At 42.6% G+C, this 18,540-nt stretch overlaps 2 protein-coding genes across 4 annotated transcripts; one reads left to right on the top strand and one right to left on the bottom strand.

Moving 5' to 3' along the window:
• Positions 1–695: 695 nt before the first annotated feature.
• On the top strand, positions 696–4,396 carry irf5 (interferon regulatory factor 5). 3 transcript variants are annotated; one of them, XM_062383035.1, is made up of 9 exons: positions 696–904; positions 1,387–1,568; positions 1,810–2,008; positions 2,174–2,205; positions 2,288–2,315; positions 2,403–2,696; positions 3,129–3,518; positions 3,598–3,716; positions 3,948–4,396. In XM_062383035.1, the coding sequence occupies exons 2-9, from the start codon at positions 1,395–1,397 to the stop codon at positions 4,134–4,136; spliced, it is 1,425 nt and encodes a 474-aa protein (XP_062239019.1). In that variant the 5' UTR covers positions 696–904; positions 1,387–1,394; the 3' UTR covers positions 4,137–4,396. The 3 variants fall into 3 exon arrangements, with proteins under 3 accessions (XP_062239019.1, XP_062239018.1, XP_062239020.1); XM_062383034.1 differs by having other exon boundaries at positions 1,810–2,020; XM_062383036.1 differs by lacking the exon at positions 696–904 and having other exon boundaries at positions 1,376–1,568; positions 1,810–2,020.
• Positions 4,397–5,312: 916 nt separating this feature from the next.
• tnpo3 (transportin 3) lies at positions 5,313–15,059 on the bottom strand. Its single transcript, XM_062382270.1, has 23 exons — positions 14,811–15,059; positions 13,559–13,759; positions 13,257–13,330; positions 12,848–13,004; positions 12,205–12,348; positions 11,908–12,083; positions 11,678–11,816; positions 11,222–11,368; positions 10,935–11,042; positions 10,463–10,554; positions 10,151–10,290; positions 9,772–9,963; positions 9,563–9,654; positions 9,324–9,400; positions 9,161–9,221; positions 8,855–8,995; positions 8,536–8,652; positions 8,345–8,439; positions 8,108–8,264; positions 7,770–7,937; positions 7,580–7,692; positions 6,003–6,086; positions 5,313–5,900 (listed from the first exon to the last, which is right to left on the bottom strand). Exons 1-22 carry the CDS (start codon positions 14,928–14,930, stop codon positions 6,026–6,028), a joined length of 2,772 nt encoding a protein of 923 aa, XP_062238254.1. The 5' UTR covers positions 14,931–15,059; the 3' UTR covers positions 5,313–5,900; positions 6,003–6,025.
• Between the last annotated feature and the right edge of the window lie 3,481 nt (positions 15,060–18,540).

The following is an 18,540-nucleotide window of genomic DNA, read 5'->3' as shown; positions in this document are numbered from 1 at the left end:
GAAGTGATCAACAATAATGGTGGAGCTACTCATTACTGAGTCAGTTTTTGACACTTTAATTTCTAGTTTTAGGAGTTGTTTTTTTTTTTGAGCTGTGGTCTTAAACTGTTGATCAGCTGATGAACAGCCTACTTCAGTTAAATTGTTGTTTTCAATAAATTGCCTGCTCACAACTTTTGGTCTCTTGTTCCCATTCCTTCTTTTTGCATTTTGAAACTCTACTTAGAACCTTCCTAAGATTCAACAGTGCAAAATGCAAATTCATGCAATTTTTTGACTGGTCTTAAGATTTTGATCAGGAGTGTATCTATGTGCTCCCCCCAATGATGTTTCAAGGTCACGTGATGAAGTCGGACAACAATTATACCCAGCATGCATCACATTAAGTCAGTGCTACACATCTCTGCATCAATTCGAATGCACCTATTATTAAGTGACAAACTTCTTCACATTTCGAGAGAACAAACACAAAAAAACTACACAATGTGCACTCAAGATGAAAGAAGACAAATCCACAACAGTTCCCTCTCTCTCTCACAAACACACTCGTCGTAGTTAATGGTTCATTCTTATGTTTATGTAAGTTATCATTTTGTCTTTTTTCTACCTTCGTGTTTACATTTGTTAATAATTATTGATGTTTCCTCTAACACACGGAGCTTTTATTTTGAAGGTCGTGAACTCACACAGGAAGTGTTTGTGACACTTGACTCTGCTCTCGGGCGAGGAGCTTCTCGTTTCTTCTTCTCTTCTTTTCTTTCTTTTCTTTCTTTCTTCGTTTGTTTCGTTTTGTTTTCGTGTCTCAGCTTCATTTTGATGGTCTGTTTGTGACGTCACCGTGACATTTGTGACGCTCCAGAGGATCAGAGATCGGAACCAGCAACTTTTTAACGAATCGAACCAGGTGAGTTCATCACACACACCGACACACCGACACCGACACACACACACACAAACACACACACACACACACACACACACACACACACACACACACACACACACACACACACACACACACACACACACACACACACACACACAGTTTGAGTTTGACTTACATTCATTGTGAAAAGTCTCACCCAAAACTTTCTCTCTAACTTTCTGTTCTCAACACAACAAACATTTACTGAAATCCAAATTGATCTGGGATCAGTGACTTGAAGTGGACTGATCACATGACTGATCACATGACTGAGCACATGATTGATCACATGATCGATCTTGTGACTTAGACTTAACAAAACTTTTAAAGAACAATAACATTTTTAATACATTTCCAAACTTTATTGATCAGTGTTTGTCTTTCCCTGTGAAGACAGTGTCACATGTTACTGTTGCCACGGTTACTCCATGGTTAGTGAACATTGGTCATACATGTTGCAGGCGGCGCCATGAGCGTCCAGCCACGCAGGATCCGCCTGAAGCCGTGGCTCCTGGTGCAGGTGAACAGCGGCAGGTTCCCAGGGCTCCAGTGGATCAGCCCGGAACAACGCCTCTTCCAGATCCCCTGGAAACACGCTACACGCCACACGCCAATGTCTGAGGAGGAAAACACTGTCTTCAAGGTGTGTGAGTGTGAGTGTGAGTGTGTGTGTGTGTGTGTGAGAGGAAGTATGCTGGTGTGTTTCAGAAACAGGAAACATGTTGAATCTTGAATGAGGTCACTTCCTCTTTTTTAAACGAAGCAGTCAATGTTTTCAGGAACACTGACATTTTTCACATGTTATTGCAAGTTCAATTAAACATACATGTAAATAAAAGCATGATTAGATTAGGAGTGTTTAATCCCTGCTCTGTGACTTGCAGGCATGGGCTCTTGAGACTGGTAAATATCAGGAGGGTGTCGACGAACCGGACCCCGCCAAGTGGAAGGCGAACCTTCGCTGCGCTCTGAACAAGAGTCGAGAGTTTCAGCTGAAATACGACGGAACCAAAGAGACGCCGGTTCGTCCGTACAAGATCTACGAGGTCTGCGAGCAGCCAGCGAGCACAGGTGATGTCACAGGTGATGGCACAGGTGAGCTGGTCACTTTTCAGGTTGTTTTGTTGTTGTTTACTCACTAGACAGAGTCAATGTGTTCTTTATTGTCTTGATCACAATCAAACTGGACCTTTTGAATAAATCCATATGAATCACTTCACATGGCATCTGATTGTTTGTTTTTTTCAGGTGGCTTTGATGATGATGATGATGATGAAGAGGTAAATAATTCAATGTGTAGAAATATAAAATACATCTGGTTCATATTTATTGATTTTGAACTGGTTCCTGTTTAATTCTCAGATGCCAAACCTTATGGACCTCACCATCAGTAAGTTACACTGCACCGCCTCCATAGAAACCAGATGGTTTATGATGTCATGTGATGATGGAAAGTTATGATGTCATGTCTCGTCAGATCCCAGGATCAGTGACCCCTCCCCCTTCAATCAGTTCAGTTTATCTTCCAATGAGATGTTTGGACCTCATCATGTGATCCCGGTGCCCGTCCTACCTTTGAACTCTGACCTCCAGGGCCCGGGTCAGAACTTTGTCTCTGGACTCTCGACCAGACTCCAGGACTTGAATTCTTTGCCGCCACCGGCTGCCTGTGTAACCCCTGGACCGGACCTGATGGAGGCCAGCAGCATAGGAGAGATCCAGAACCAGAACCAGCAACACTGCAAGTACGACCTGCTAAGCAGTGTCCCATGTGAGTGCAAGCTCTGACCCTTAACCTTTGACCTCCCTGTGGTGATGTATAGCTGGAACAATCAGACGATTTATTATCTGTGCAATCAGGACCAGAACTTTGGACCAGATCCTGTGTCTGATCCTGTCTCACTTCAGTTTGTGGTTTTACTAATCAGGGTCTGATGGAGCAGCGGAAGGTTTTGGTTCATCAATATCAAACCTGTAGCCTCCCAGTCCCAGTTCTAGAACCAGGACCAGGACTTCAAAGGTCTCAGGTCACTGCTAAAAACTAGTTCTGTTATGTGCGGTAAACATCTGGATTAAGAGGTTAACTTGTTCAAGGTTAGGGTTAGGGTTAGGGTTAACGTGTCACAGGTTCTGTTGAAACCATTCCAACAGTTCTTTTGTCGGTGTCGACATAGTAACAGTCTCTCTCCATCTGTTTCCACAGTAACAGATCTGGACCTGAAGTTCCAGTACCGGGGTCGGATCATGGGCTCTCTGACAGTGAGCAACCCTCAGGGCTGCCGGCTATACTCTGGTCATCTAGAGCCAAGCCCGGAACAGGTTGAGCTGTTTGGACCAGTCACCCTGCAGCAGGTCCTGTTCCCAGGGACGTCTGAGATCCAGAACCAGAAGCAGCGGTTCTACACCGAGGCCCTGCTAGATGTGATGGACAGAGGTCTGATCCTGGAGATCTGGGAACAGGACATTTACGCCATCCGCCTCTGTCAGTGTAAGGTGTTCTGGTCTGGACCGGGAACTACCGAACAGAGTCCACCCAACCCCCTGGAGCGCGAGAAAAAGATCAAAGTTTTCAGCCTGAATGACTTCCTTCAAGGTGAGGAGTCAAAGGTCATGTCAGGAAACGTTTAGTGTCACCTCTGAGCCTCCTGTCGAAATAAATGCTCTGTTCTCAGGTCTGATCCTGTTCCAGAAAGGTGAAGCTCCAAACCCTCCACCCTTTGAGATCTACTTCTGCTTTGGGGAGGACTGGCCGGACAAGAAACCCAAAGAGAAAAAACTCATCATCGTTCAGGTCAGAGGTCGTAAGACATCAGCACCTGATCAGCCCTAAACTTAACAACCGGTTGACTATCAGAACTATAAAAGGTTCATGATGCAACTTCCTCCTAAAGAACAAAAGCTGTAAATCAGATTTATTTTTTAACTCTAAAAACTGGGTTAGGGTTAGTTAACACTTTAACCTGGTTCTAATCAACCAGTATCAATATGGCTGCTCTGGTCTCTACCTGGTTCCTGTCTTCAGGTGGTTCCTGTTGTGGCTCGCATCCTGACGGAGATGTTCTCAGGAGAACTCAGCTGGTCCACCGACAGCATCCGACTGCAGATCTCAAACCCGGACGTCAAGGACCAGACGGTGGAGCAATTTAAAGAACTGCAGAAGCTCCTGCAGAGCCAACATATCCAGGGCCCCTGGACCCCCCACGTGGCCTGATATACACATCCAGGGCCCCTGGACACAAGGACTCTGGGGGATCAACAGTGATATCAGATTATTTTAAAGAGTTTTCAACTTTCATTTGATTTTTACAGGAAGTAAAAGTGACCTTTACCTGTTTGAGCAGTGAAGTGACTACAAACATGTCGTTAGATCAATTAAACTGTTTGAATTTAAACTGTTAAAACATTTTGACAGTTCTTCTGTTTAACCACTGCATCTGTCTTCAGGAATTAAATAAACATGTTTTCTTTCAATTGTTATATTTTTGGATTCAATAACCAGAAAACAAATAATCTGTGAACTGACTGAAGGGGGCAGCACTGAGTCTATTCACACTAATGATTATAACAAACCTCTGAAAAACATCCTTTACCACAGATGTATTGTCCTCAGTGGATAAACCTTTAGATAAACTTCAATCCAGTGACATCAGAAAATCAATCAACTAATATTTAATTGAAATTAAATCCGTTTTGATAACAGGAAGTGTTCTTCTGGTTAGGATTAGTTAGTACTTGTTAATAGTTCATCTATGGTCTGGTTTCTGCTGTTTCAGGGTTAGTTAATAGTTAAGTTTCCACTGGATGTCTTCTTCACAGGCGACACCAAAGGATGGAAGTGTCACATTACCCAGAAGGCAGCGGTGACCTCACCTGTTCAAACTTTAGAGCAGGAAAATCAAACACCTGAAATCAGCTCCTGTTACATGTGCTCCAGTCAGATGATCTTCTTTGAATCTGATTGGTCCTCAGGATTATGTAATCAATCTGAAGTGAAAGAAATGAGCAACATGGGGTCGTAGTGGAGCTAGCTTCCGTCGTCCACTGCCGACACGTGAGGTTCAGCAAATTACAAAATTAAAGTAAAGAGGAAACATCAGGATAGAACAGTGGCAACACTTCATCAAATTATCAGAATACTCTTCATAGAAACTTCATGAGCGCACCCCCACGTTTCCTCAAACATATCAATCACCTGTGAGTTTCTAATCTGAATACTCACTACCGCCCCCTGTGGCACATCAGCAGATAAACACTGTCTAAGCCGCTGACATCATCTGAACGAAGGAGAGTTTCTGTGTTGGTGATGGAAAACGTCAGGGGACCGTTCCCGCCTGCTTCAGGGGGATCGGACGTCTTTCAAACAAACGAGTCAAATGTTAGTAAAACGTTGTTTGTTGTTTCAGTTGTTTATTGTTTACAACAAGGCTACATCACCGATGATGTCATGGTGTCAGTCTCTCTCACTTTGTGGAAAAACAACTAAAATTCAACCAAAGTTAAAAAGGTCAAAGGTGACGCCAAATCCACCAGATCACGCCCCCTCAGGCAGCCGCTCAGCCAAGAGCATCATGGGAATTTTTTTGGCTCATTCAATGGCACGGACAAAAAAACATCACGACCAAAGTCCCAAAAATAAATCTCTTAAAAACTGTTGACCAGGCACGTCCTCCGATTCATCAAGATCCAACAGGTGTGATCTGCATCAGCTCACTTAGTGAACTCCTCCCAGTCCTGGCCCCGCCCTCTTTCACCTGCTGCAGGTGAGTTCAGGGGTCAAGGGTCAGGGGGAGGACTCAGTCTGTTCAGTCATTCCTCACTCTGTCAGTCTGTCAGAGAAATTCATCCCGTTTCACACGTAACCTCTAAACGTTCTCTCAGTCGCTCTTCCTCCTCCTCTTCATCGTTCTGTGGATCCTCGTCTGCAGTTGCAGATTTTTGCCGTCACCTCTGAACGTTGGTCAACAAAACATTTAACCTGAAGAAGAAACAACAAGGGTTTTAACAGTTACCTGGTGTAAACAGTTACCTGGTGTAAACAGTTACCTGGTGTAAACAGTTACCTGGTGTAAACAGTTACCTGGTGAGGTGTGAAGGTTGCAGCTATCGGAACAGTCTGGTGAACTCTCTGATGGCCCAACACACGTGTTTACACTCCTCAGCACTGAACAAACACAAACACAACAGATTTAGTATCTCTTTTCTATTTCTAACACATCAGCCTCACTCTCACACACAGAGTGCAACACAACAGCATCACACAACAGGCGGCCGGCTGCATAGTTATGCCGCTGCTGCTTCAGGATCATTATTAGTTAGTAATGAGTCAGTTTCAGAAATTGAGTGCATGTGAAGATCATAAATCAAGTAGCCTCAGTATTTTCACATATTCAAATGCAAGAACGTCAATCATATTACATATTAAGATTCTAAAGATAATATGACAAAAAGCACATCTCTTACAAATGAACTCTTATCTCTTTATCTCAGGATAAACCTATACTGGCTCAAGCGAAAAGGTCCAACTTGAATTAGCTTCAACTTCCACTTGAGCTCAAGTCGTTCCTCTAACACCATCCAGCCCTAAAACCAAATCTGATCCCTCAAACTGTCCATTGAGCTTGGGAGGACCAGACAGAATGTTCTCACAATGACGGTATCCAACCACAATTGGCCTCATAACTATAGACACATGCACAGACACACACACAGATCAGTGTGTGGAGGTAAACTCTGGACTCGTCTGAACTTGCTGTAAATTTGTCCATGGTTCCATTTGAGAAAAACAGGTCTCAACATGAATCTGTCGGGGTTTTTAAACTTCAAATTGTTTCTACTCGTTTTTTCTGCTCTGGTAGTGTGTTGCAGTTTGAGGTCAACATGCACGCAGAGTAACTCTGCAGAGTAACTAAGGTTATTTCTGTAGCTATAAATTACCAATGCTACCTGAAGGCATGCGTCAGATGATCCAATCACAAGTCATCACTTCACACCTGAGTTGTGTCTGAAATCACTTCTCACTATAGAAACTCTCACCATGACTGAAGTGAGCTCATGGTTTAAAGAATAAAACTCTTTCTACTCAGTTCATTTTCTGTGCTCTGGTAATTAAGCTATTGTTGCAGGATTCTTACATTCAACCATAACATGAAAATCAAAGATCCCATACAAAAAAGTTTAATGGTTATTTTCACTCTACGGTAAAAAGCTTATTAAATCCTTAAAAATTGAAAAAGACTTGTTACATATTTTACAGTCACAACTCACAGGCTGTCTGTTTCTCCTCTCCGCCATTCTACTTCCTGTCAATGCTGCGATTGTAATGCATGATGGGATATATTGCTCAGTCAGTGACCATCGGATGTGAACTTTTTTCATGATGCACTGTGTGAAACAATGAGTCCACAATGAAGGGAATACAAAAATGTCCCTATATAGTGATTAGTGAGTGAGTCATTAGTAGTGACACAATCAACTTTAACAACACCTGCTCTCAGCTGTACGTTTGCTTTGCCAGCCAATCAGAAACTTTTATTTCACTGGTTCTGTAGAACCTCATCAGGTCTGAGTCTCTCCAGCAGAACCATGACCTGATGCCTCGTGTCATACATGTTTACGTTCTATGTGTTGAAGTCATAGGTGTTGCAGGTGTCTCACCTGGTGACCTGTTTGTGGAAGTCAGTCAGCTGTTTGTGTGTGACTGTCACGGCGCCTCCTGACGTCTCCTTTGGTAAACCTTTCAGAGCGTTTTCTAACCAGCGACAGAGCGTCTGAAATGACAAAGGTCACAGAGGTCAGAATCCACAGGCACCGCCGGACTGATGCCTCTGCTCGGGTGTTTACTCACAGGTCTGTCAAACGCCATGACCTCCCACAGAACCTCGGCCACGTCAGGAAGCGTGTACGGCGGCAGACAGAAACAACACGAGTGCATGAGCTGAGTGACCAGCTGCTGACCATGTTGCTCCATGGCCTGACCAATCAGCTGCTTCCGCACCTCAAAGTCCTCTTCGTGCTGCAGAGACATGGGTCACATCAAAGATGTTAACAAGTCAAATTATCGATATTATTAATTTATATAATCATTTTCTTCATGAGACATTTTAAACTTCAAGCTTTTTCCCCAAAAATATTACTTTGTTTGACACAAATTTGTTAAATGAACGTTAAACTTCGTTGACTCACGTCGTTGGCGACTCCGGTGTGAATCAGATCCCGGACAAACTTCATGACGCTGCAGTTGGCGTCTCGATGGTCTAATGAGCTGGCAGCAATCGCACACTGGATGATGCTAATGATGATGCTGCTGCTGAGTAACGTGACTGGACTCCGCTGAACAAACCTGGGTGCGCACAAACACACGTATCAGAGGAGTCAACATTTGGTGTGGAAACAGGAAGCGATCAGGTGACCTGCACTCACCTGGTGGCCAGTCTGAACAGGTCGTCCACGGTATCGGGATGATTCCTCAGACCGTTGGCCTGATCCAGGAGCCGGAAGGTCGGCAGACACAAAGCCTGGAGGAGGGAGAGTCATGTCACCATCATTATCTAAATGTTTTACCATCAGACTGGATCCTGGGGAGTTCACCTGCTGCTCAGGTGCATCATTACCTGTAACATGTCGAGCAGTCCCTGCCTGCAGCCCTCCTCCATGCCGTACTCATCCACCAAGATGCTGCCCAGGTAGAGGAAGCAGGAGTGTGGATACACCTGGTACACACTCACCATCTGATCACGACCAACATCCAATCAGAAAACAGCTTAACAGGTAGATTCATAAAATGTTTTGGTCAACTAAACAATCTGAAGAAAATCTACTGATCATGAAATCCAACTAATCCTCTACCAAGAACAACAACATGGACTGTACAGGTGTGTCACAAAGGACGAGTAACACACAGCAAGGTGTTTCAGAGCCGCTGCTTCTCACCTGAGTGACGAGTGGCTGTAGCAGGGAGGCGGAACCTTTCCCAACACATCTGACAGCGAACCTGAGACAGCGACAGCATCGCTCCACTATTCTGTTATCAGCCTGATGAGTGTTCAGAGTGTCCGACAGCACCGGCCAGATCTACAGAGGAGTCACATGACACACGCAACATCTACAGGTGAGTCACGTGACACACGCATCATCTACAGGTGAGTCACGTGACACACGCATCATCTACAGGTGAGTCACGTGACACACGCATCATCTACAGAGGAGTCACGTGATGAAGTTCATGAGGGGTTTTACCTCCTGGATGACTTTCTGACAGGGGTGAGTCTGTCCATTCTCTACGATGGGGTTTGTGTGTCTGGGGGGGAGGGAAGTAAAAATAAATAAAAATAAACCTTACAACAACAATCACTGTCAGTATTTGTTCATTTATATATAGTTTGCCGACTGGTGAACTCACCTGAAGATAACAGCCAGTCTGTCGAGCCAAACAGTCGGATCAGCCGATTTACCGTTTGTAGATTCTTCTGCTAAAAGCTGAAACACAGATAAATATATAACACGTGAAAACTGGACAGAGGTTGGCCTTCTTTTAACATCATTTTTTTTAAATAAACATTAATGAAACAATTAAAACAATGAACTAAAGTGATATAATTTATTATAAAAACGTTACAAGATGAAAGTGTGAACACTAACCTTCTTCAGAGCGATGACTTGAACCGCACAAAGGTCGCTGAGACACTCTGCAATCTTCTCTAGAGGAAGACGAGCCAGGACCAGAGCGGTACCTGTGCAGGTAAACCACACATGTGAGCGTACCTGTGTGAGTCCAGAACCTGTGTTCTGTTTTAAAATGAATAACATGTCACCTGACTGATGACGTCACCACAGGTGGGTTACCATACCTTTGAGCAGTCCTACGGCTGCCTCTGTGGACAGGGCGAATGAGTCGAGGGAGCGAGCGATGTCGAGCAGACCCTGGAAGTGTTGAGCCATGTGATCTCTGCACACGGAACAGATGTTGTGTATCGCCTTCGCCGCCGCTGACGCCAGAGGTTTCTCGCTGAGGCCTTTCATCAGGTAACTCAACACAGGGTCTGACAGGAAGTACACAGTTCAACGCAATAAAATACCTTTCATCAGAAACACACAGGAGACTCAGGAAATGAATGCCAACATTTCCTGTGAATATTTGTTTGGATAAATGTTGAAGGAAACAAAAGTTGGAGGGGAATCCGACAAAGGTCGGATTTCAGATTTCATTTTCCAGACAGATTTTCCTACCCAGGAATCTTGGGTTTCTGTCTACGACCTCGCTCATCTCTCCAACCAGCTCAATGCTTGTGTATCGAACCGCCATGTGGACACTTTCAGGAAGTAGAACCACCTGCTGCAGCACCTCCGACAGCGTAGGGTTGTTTTCTCTGGAAATGAAACAGCCCCAGGACAAAGTGGTTTAAAATGAATTTCTAGAAAAGGAAACAGTCTCCTAAAATCTGAATATGTTCAACATTTCAGCTTCTGTCACACAGATATCTCCTCCCTGTTCAGATTGGAAATCGTTTCAGCAGATGAAAGGAAACTGCAGATACTCACGGATCGACACTTTTCGCAATCGCAGCCATGATGAAAAGAACAGCTTCCGTCACCTCCCAGGGGGGGTTCCCCTCTTTTAATGTAGAATATAACTGAGAACAAGCAGAAACTCTTTTTAACAGGGCTCCAGACTAACTTATTATTTGCAGTGGTGCACTCATCTTATTCATTTAGGTGCACAAGCACTTAATTTAGGGACACCCGAAATTTGTCCCTACCTGTTTGACACCAAAATAATAAGCAACGGTTTCCCCTAATCTATTTGATTCTAATCATAATATCAACACTGATCACAACATAATAATCGATACTTCTCTTAAACAAGTAAAATCTTTTTAATAGCTGCATGCCCATTCATTCGTTCAGCAAGACATTTGACAGGCTGCCTCGCAATTCTCTAAGCAGGAAAAACTTGAAATATCAACAGCTGTTCCTCACAGTCACTAACTCAAGCTTTATAAACTAAAGTTACCTGAGAAAAACACTCCATGGACCCGACAAGAAAAATCACGTCTTTAACGAGGTCAGAGACTCTCATCCTGAACTCTCCAAAATCATCTGTGTCCTCAGGGATTCCCTCCTGTTGAGAGAAAATTATTAAGAATAAAATGTTTTCAGGAGTTATACACTTTACCAGTTAACCACCAACAGTTAGCACCGTGAATCCAGTCTCCAGTCAAAATGATTTAAAGATCAGAGTGTATATTAAAGTTCAGGATTTCATCAGAATGTCAGTGTAAACAGGATTTGAACTCGTACGTGGTCTGGATCCAGCTGACAGTGTCGAGCCAAACAGTGCAGAAGTCTCTGGATGTACGGTCTGAAGATGGTGTGAAGCGCTGCATCATTAATTTTATACAGATGTTCTCCGAGACGGTACCAGAAGTTAAAGGAAATCTCCACCACCTGCAACACAAGGACCAGAAAAAAAAAAGAACTTTAGTGATTAAAATTTCAACTAACTAAAACCCAGAAAAAAGGATATTTATATATATATCTCTACATACATAGGTCTTAACAAGGTGCGACATCCTCTGTTCTTAACTCTCAACAAGAGAAAGGAAAACTACCCACAAAAGCATAACAATTTAAATAAACAGAGGAACTTCAGAGCCACATGTGAGGGGCCCTCTCCCAGGACGGACAGAAGCACACTAGATGCTGCGTGTAGCTGAACACATCAACTAACACTGTGGGTGTTGGTTATTTTCGTACCTCGTACTGTGGGTGTCCTGCACAGATCAGCAGCAGCTCCAGTGTCCTCAGGTCGCCCATACCCTGACCTGGACTCCTGACGGTCGTCTCTAGAAACGTCTCACAGAGTTCGGTGAAGATCCTGCAGTAGTTCAGCACTCTGACAACACAAAACAAATCATGCATGTAGCTGAAAACACACCGACAGTGCAATGAACAACAATTGGAAACCGTTTCCTCCGTGTCCTCACTTGTCAAGGTCTTCTCGGGCTACAGCCATGTGATAAGCCGTCTCCAAGGTCAGAACGCCCTGGAAGAGCTGCAGAGCCAACGCCATGTTGGTGTCGACATTTTCGATGGCGTAGAGAGCCGAGCAGACACAGTCCGACGCTGCCTCATGGAGGTTAGTGGAGGTTTCATCCCTCTGCTATAGAGACAATAGAAAACATCAACAGCTGATGCAACACTGGTTTATCACTCTCGAGGTGATTTATGCCGACATCCCTGTAGACCTGCAAGATGATAAAACAAGAATGAGTAATTCTCACCAGGACTTGGAAGAGAACCATGAGCAACTGGTTATTAGCCATGAAGTTAGTGTCGAGCACTCCCAGGTTGAACCAGCTGCCGAGACAACGAAACACTTTGATGAGCATCTTCTCATTGTCGCCCGTCTTCTCCACACATGACGTCTGAAATCAAACACAAGAACGTGACGTTGCATCACCTGTCCTCTGGCCCAGATGACAATCTGATCTGAATCATCATCTCATCGCTGTACTTTGAATCTGACAAATGCTGGTTTGGATTATTGATATCAAGCGATAGTAAATCATCCAAAACTGAAACATGATTTGCAGATGATCAATAATGACTGAAAAAGCTAATGTACAGCATCATGAAGAATGATCACATCATTAAACTGCTGATGAAAACCAGAGGTTTTTTCATCAGTTGATTAAGAAAATAAATATAAAGACTAAGATACAGACAAGTGAAACCTTATTTTAATGTTTAGTCTTGTTTCATTAATTCACACTGGAGATCGTTGGTGTTTTTGTTTGTAAAATAATGTGACTAAATGTTATTTGTTTTAATGTGTTAAACCATCCCTAACCCTCCACACTGACCAACAGGAAAGTAGAGAAACATTGAACCAATAGAGGGCGTCAGAGGTAGAGTGACACAGACCAGCAGGGTGACCACAGTGCTGGAGTAGAAAGCCAGATCCTCGATGATCTCTGTCCGACGATTGGCTCCGATTCGTAGAGATCGACTGTGAACCTCTTCAGGAAGCACAGTGAGGATCTCCACCAGGAAGGGCATCGAGCTGATGTCATTATTGTACCTGAGAGGAGGCAAAGACACGGACAGGTGAGTCAGATCATCAGAGGATAATCAAACTGTCCTTCACTCTGGACAAAGACCAGTCTTCTGATGATTCTTCAACAGACTCGTCTCTTCTCCATCGTCTTGTCACTGTAATCACTCGTTCTTCCATGAAAATATATGAACTATCTGTAGACGCATCGTCTTGATACTTCCTTACTACAATCATCACTTCCTTTTTGTAAAGAGTTGAAATTATGTGAATTCTTACTTTTCTATGAGCGTGTGAACGCATCCTTTCCAAGACGCCATCTGAAGAGCGAGGTCTGCGATCGCTAGAGCCAGCTGACACAGAAAACAGATCAATCAACTTCAGAACTGATCTGTGTTATTGATCAGGATCAAACATATTTATTGATTCTCGGAGCAACATCAGGACATTACAAACAATGAAATATTGACACAACATATATGTGCCACTAATTTACGGAATGTAATGAAACAATAACGTGTTATTCGTTATGGGCTGGTTCAGTTCCTCGGATCATAAAGAACAGTTGTGAAAAGTGTTACCTGTGTGACAATGATGGGCGACAGATCTTTGAGGTTCTGGATGTGGGTCAGCAGCGAGTCTCGAAGTGCGTTGTGGGTCTCAGGAGGAAGCTCGAAGAAGGATGTCTGGATCTTCATCTTCATCGTCTGAGCAGCAAAATAACACGACTCCACGTCCTGTTTGAGCTGCAGCAGCTGGTCTGAGATCTCCCAAGCGTACATCTGAGGGACGGACAGGAAGTGATGTCATTACCCCTGTCAGAGTAAGGGTTACGATCCGGATTCAGGATCCGACAACATTGATTAATAACTAAATAAATGAGATCGTCAGTTTGTGTTTGATTAGCCACACACACAGGCTGCAGTAAGACTATCACACAATGCTGTTTAGCTATAACCCTTTTAATATACAGTCACTGATCCTCTTTATATAAAGTCACTGATCCCCCGGTCCCTACTTGATTCTGGTTTGAGCTCCGCCCTGAAACTAAATCTCACTTTAGTTTCACTCATTGAGAAACAGAGAGGGGACATCAGAGCTCCCCGTCACATTAACAACATTACATTTAATAGCTGATGGATTATTGTATCAGATGAATAGATACAAATGATTGACAAGGTTAACCGGTTATTTATGATTATTGTTATAAATTAATAAGAAGGACTGAATTTAACTATTACACCTGTTAATAGTTTGATCTTTAAATCCAGATAAAGTTGTGATCTTTTGCCTGGAGTTTGGTGAACAGCTGTTCGGATTAACTCGAACCTAACCAGAGATAAACACTGGTCATTTACTTAATATAACTTAGTAAAACTGCTGCGGTGACGTTTACTCTCTGCCGTCAGAGACTACATGACGTCAGAGAGTAAACGTCACCGCAGCAGTGGCACCAGTTAGGCTAACATGCTAAAGGAGCTAGCACACCGGGCCTGGTAGAACCTGAAACACGGAACATTCGTTGGAAACTGCGACATTGACTCGTCAGCACCGCAGCGTGTGTGTGTTTGTGTGTGACAGCACACAGCTAACCATGCTAACACGAAGCTAAAGGTTTGCGTTTTCATCCATTCATTTAACTAGCTTAGCTTAGCTGTGATGCTAACGGGAAGCTGCGGCTCCTCCGAGACTGCGCACTTCACTTCTCCGGGTGTTTTCAAAGCGGGTCAATAATCACACCCGGTTCCGGACGCAGCACATCCGACCCCCCTAAGACCCCCTCAATCCCTCGTCCTTCACCCCCCGGTCCCCCGGGCTCTCCCATTTTCTTACCGATCTTTGGAGCTCACCGAGCCACACCGAGGCACGCTCCTTCCCGGCCGGGTCCGGGTCGTGGTACAGGGCTTGGACCGCCTGGTAGACCAGGGTTAGGTTCGGTTTGCCCCCCTCCATATCTCGGCTCAGAGGCGGGATGAGATAAGGCAGAAATTAAAGCTACACGGCGGATCTGAAAGAGTCCTACACGGCCTGAGAATCGACCGCCATCTCGCACTGGCTTCCCGCATGCAACCGCGATTGCATCCCGACTGGAAACACAGACAGGAACATTAGTTCCGCTCATGACGGGAGGGTTTCAGGGGTCCGTTAAAAATAAAATATATTTCAGTCGCTTCTCATTAAACTTCGTCTTAATGGACAAATACAAATCCCATATTTCAGGCCATCGAACTTATGGACTTATTAACAGAACTCGTTTAAAAAAAATAAGTTAAAAAATAAATAGTTAATAGACGGAACAGATCTATTTTAAATGTTACCGTTTATTTGATCTGGGATTTGTAAAATTATTCAGAAATAAAAACTTCACTGCGTTTTTTAAACAATTGTTTCACTTCGAAAATAATCTGTTTTTCAGGGGCCATGTGCTGTTTCGGTCACAGTCATAAGTCACTCTGTTTAAGTCACAGTCTTATGAATGACAGAAAAACACAAACATTCAGAACGATGAGACAGTCTTTTCATTATTGATAAGTTGTGATATAATTTTCATACAAAAAATGTACTTTGTTTGTCGTTGTACTTTATTTCAAATTGATCGTTGATATTAAAGAACATTGTGCTGCTGACAGGGTGTGAACTTATCATAACCCAAGGGGCTGTGGCTCAGGAGGTTGAGCAGTTTGTCCACAAACCAGAACATCAGCGGTTCGATTCCTGTCTGCCTCCATTCCTTATGCCAAAGTGTCCTGGGGCAAGATACTGAACCAGACTGCTTCTAAGGTCTGTGACAGTGTGTGAGTGATGTGTGATGGAGAACGTACATCTGCACATAGGTGAAGTGTGTAAATGGTAAAACTGTCAAGAGCTTCGTGTCATTCAGACTAGAAAAGATAGTACATAGATCATTTACCTTTCCTGATGGCGGCAGTGGACGTTGGACTGTGGATTATGGCATCTGATTGTGATCTTGATCGTGGTGGCAGCTAAACATGGACTATTATTTTCAATAAGACTGCTTGATAGATAATATTTCTCCTCAACCATTACTGACAATAATCCATCAGTTCATTGACCTTCAGTTATTCTACAAAGTGTTCATTCTAATCAAAGCTGTAAATCCTCTGATCTCTCTGATGTTCTCTGTTACTCGTGACATCTGACATTGTCTTGATTGATTGATTTATTTATTGAATTCATTGACTTTCCATTATATTATTATTATTTTTATAACTATTTATTCCAACCAATGCTGTAAATACTTCATAGCCCCTATCCTCACCTGTGACTCTCTGAGCTTTATATACTGTTAATAAAGTCTGCTAGTTTTACTCTTGTTGAGGGTTAAGAACAGGATGTGATCAATAATCATTTATAATCAATCAATGAGGTAAAGGATGAATTATCAGTGGTCAATGATTCCAGACAATCTTATTGTAGATGAGTTCCTGACCTCTTCAGAGTAAAATGATTAAAACACAAAAAGAAGTGGATGTGTGGGAGACTTTTATTGTGAAAAACTGTGAGTGAACTTCCTCCAAACTGAGGTCGTATCATACCCATGCTTTGTCCAATCACAGCGTGGTTATGATACAGCCCCAGCTGTGAGGACACCTCATCGATCAATACGATCGTTCTCTTCAAACACGATCAGACGTCCAGGGTCTCGGACAAACAAGGAAACAAACCATCAATCAATCAGTCAACTAATCAATCAATCACTCAATCAATCACTCAATCAGTCAACCAACCAATCAATCAATCAGTCAGTCTATCAACCAATCAACCAATCAATCAACCAACCAACCAATCAATCAATCAATCAATCAATCAATCAGTCAATCAGTCAATCAGTCAATCAATCAACCAATCAATCAATCAATCAATCAATCAATCAATCAGTCAATAAGTCAATCAATAAACCAATCAGTCAATCAATCAATCAGTCAATCAATCAATCAATCAATCAATCAGTCAATAAGTAAATCAATCAACCAATCAACCAATCAATCAATCAGTCAGTCAAAGATTCATCAGATGAATTTAACATTTAGGCAAAGTTAAGTTGAAATATACAGTATGTCTGTGTGTAAAATACCTTTGAGCTCGGTGTTTAACAACATGAAGGTTTTGGTTGGAATCCCAGTTCAGTCTGTGTAGACTGAAGAGTTCCTATGTCCCTCCACGTCTTCCTCTCTCTCGCTTCCTCCTCTTCATCTCCCTCGTCCTGCTGAGGAGGAGTGAAGGAGTGAAATGGTGGATGACTGGGGGAGAAGTTATGATGCAATTAAAGGAGGAGTAGGAGAACGAGTGAAGTAAAGTGTAGATGAGGAAGAAAGGGAGTGGAGGAGAGGAGCTTAAGAAGGAGTGGAGGAGTGGAGGAGTAGAGAAGAGAAGGAGTAGAGGAGTGAAGTAGTGTAGGAATAGATGAGTTGAGAAGTGAAGGAGTGAGGAGTGGAGGAGTAGAGGAGTAGAGGAGTAGAGGAGTGATGAGTGATGAGTGAGGAGTGAGGAGTGAGGAGTGAGGTGTAGAGTAGAGGAGGAGTGGAGGAGTGGAGGAGTGGAGGAGTGATGAGTGAGGAGTAGAGTAGAGGAGGAGTGGAGGAGTGATGAGTAGAGGAGTAGAGGAGTGGAGGAGTGAAACAGCCTTTTAAAGGACAAGTGTGTTTATCTTGCTCAGAATAACGCTCTTTGGTTTAAAGCCAGTTTAAACCAGTTGGGTCAGATTAGCTCAGGTTAAAGGGTTAAAGTTAATAATCTGCAGGTTATTGGATTTAATCTCCGTTTTTCTCTGTCTAATCTGATTCTGTGTCGATGTTTGAAGGATTATTGAAGACAGACGAAGACAATCTGCTCAGTTCCAGTTAGAATAAAACCTGCTCAGGTAAATCTGACATCCGGATTCAAGGTGACTCAAGATTCTAATCTGTTTACCTGCTGCAACACAACATGTACTACTACATATGTACTACTGTATAATATAAGACTACACTTTATACTACCTGGTACTGTTCTGTGATATTCTTAAATACTGCTGCAGCACTATAAATACTACAATATGATATACAAGATATACCACTACCAATACAAATACTACTTTATACTACATCATATTATTAGAGTTGCTTTCTTGCTTAATCTTTCATCTTGTGTAAAAATCATGAATACTGAACTTGAGTCAGTTTCACAAAATAACTGTAAATAATAATGAATTAATAAATGAAATAAATTAATGTTGATAAAAAACCTTAATGGCAAAATGATCCTTTCATTTTCTTCTATATTAAAAGTTTATTGAACATAATTTTGTTTGATCTATTCAATTTGTTGTATCAGTGGAACTTTCTTTTAAAGAATGACTCATATATCTTTCACATTTTAATAATCAGACATATTTTATGAAAATACATTTTTATTCATCTGAATTCTTTTTCAAAAAAGTAAAATTTACTCGATATTTTAATTTAGTTAGAACTAAATCATTGTTTAATTTAAGATTCACTTTGAAAAAAATGTAATGAAGCTAAACAAAGATTCAAATAAAGAGTGCAAAAGGCATTTATTA

Source organism: Platichthys flesus, chromosome 23 (assembly GCF_949316205.1).
Source record: "Platichthys flesus chromosome 23, fPlaFle2.1, whole genome shotgun sequence".
NCBI classification, from domain to species: domain Eukaryota; kingdom Metazoa; phylum Chordata; class Actinopteri; order Pleuronectiformes; family Pleuronectidae; genus Platichthys; species Platichthys flesus.
This window is presented reverse-complemented; position numbering and strand designations above follow the sequence as displayed.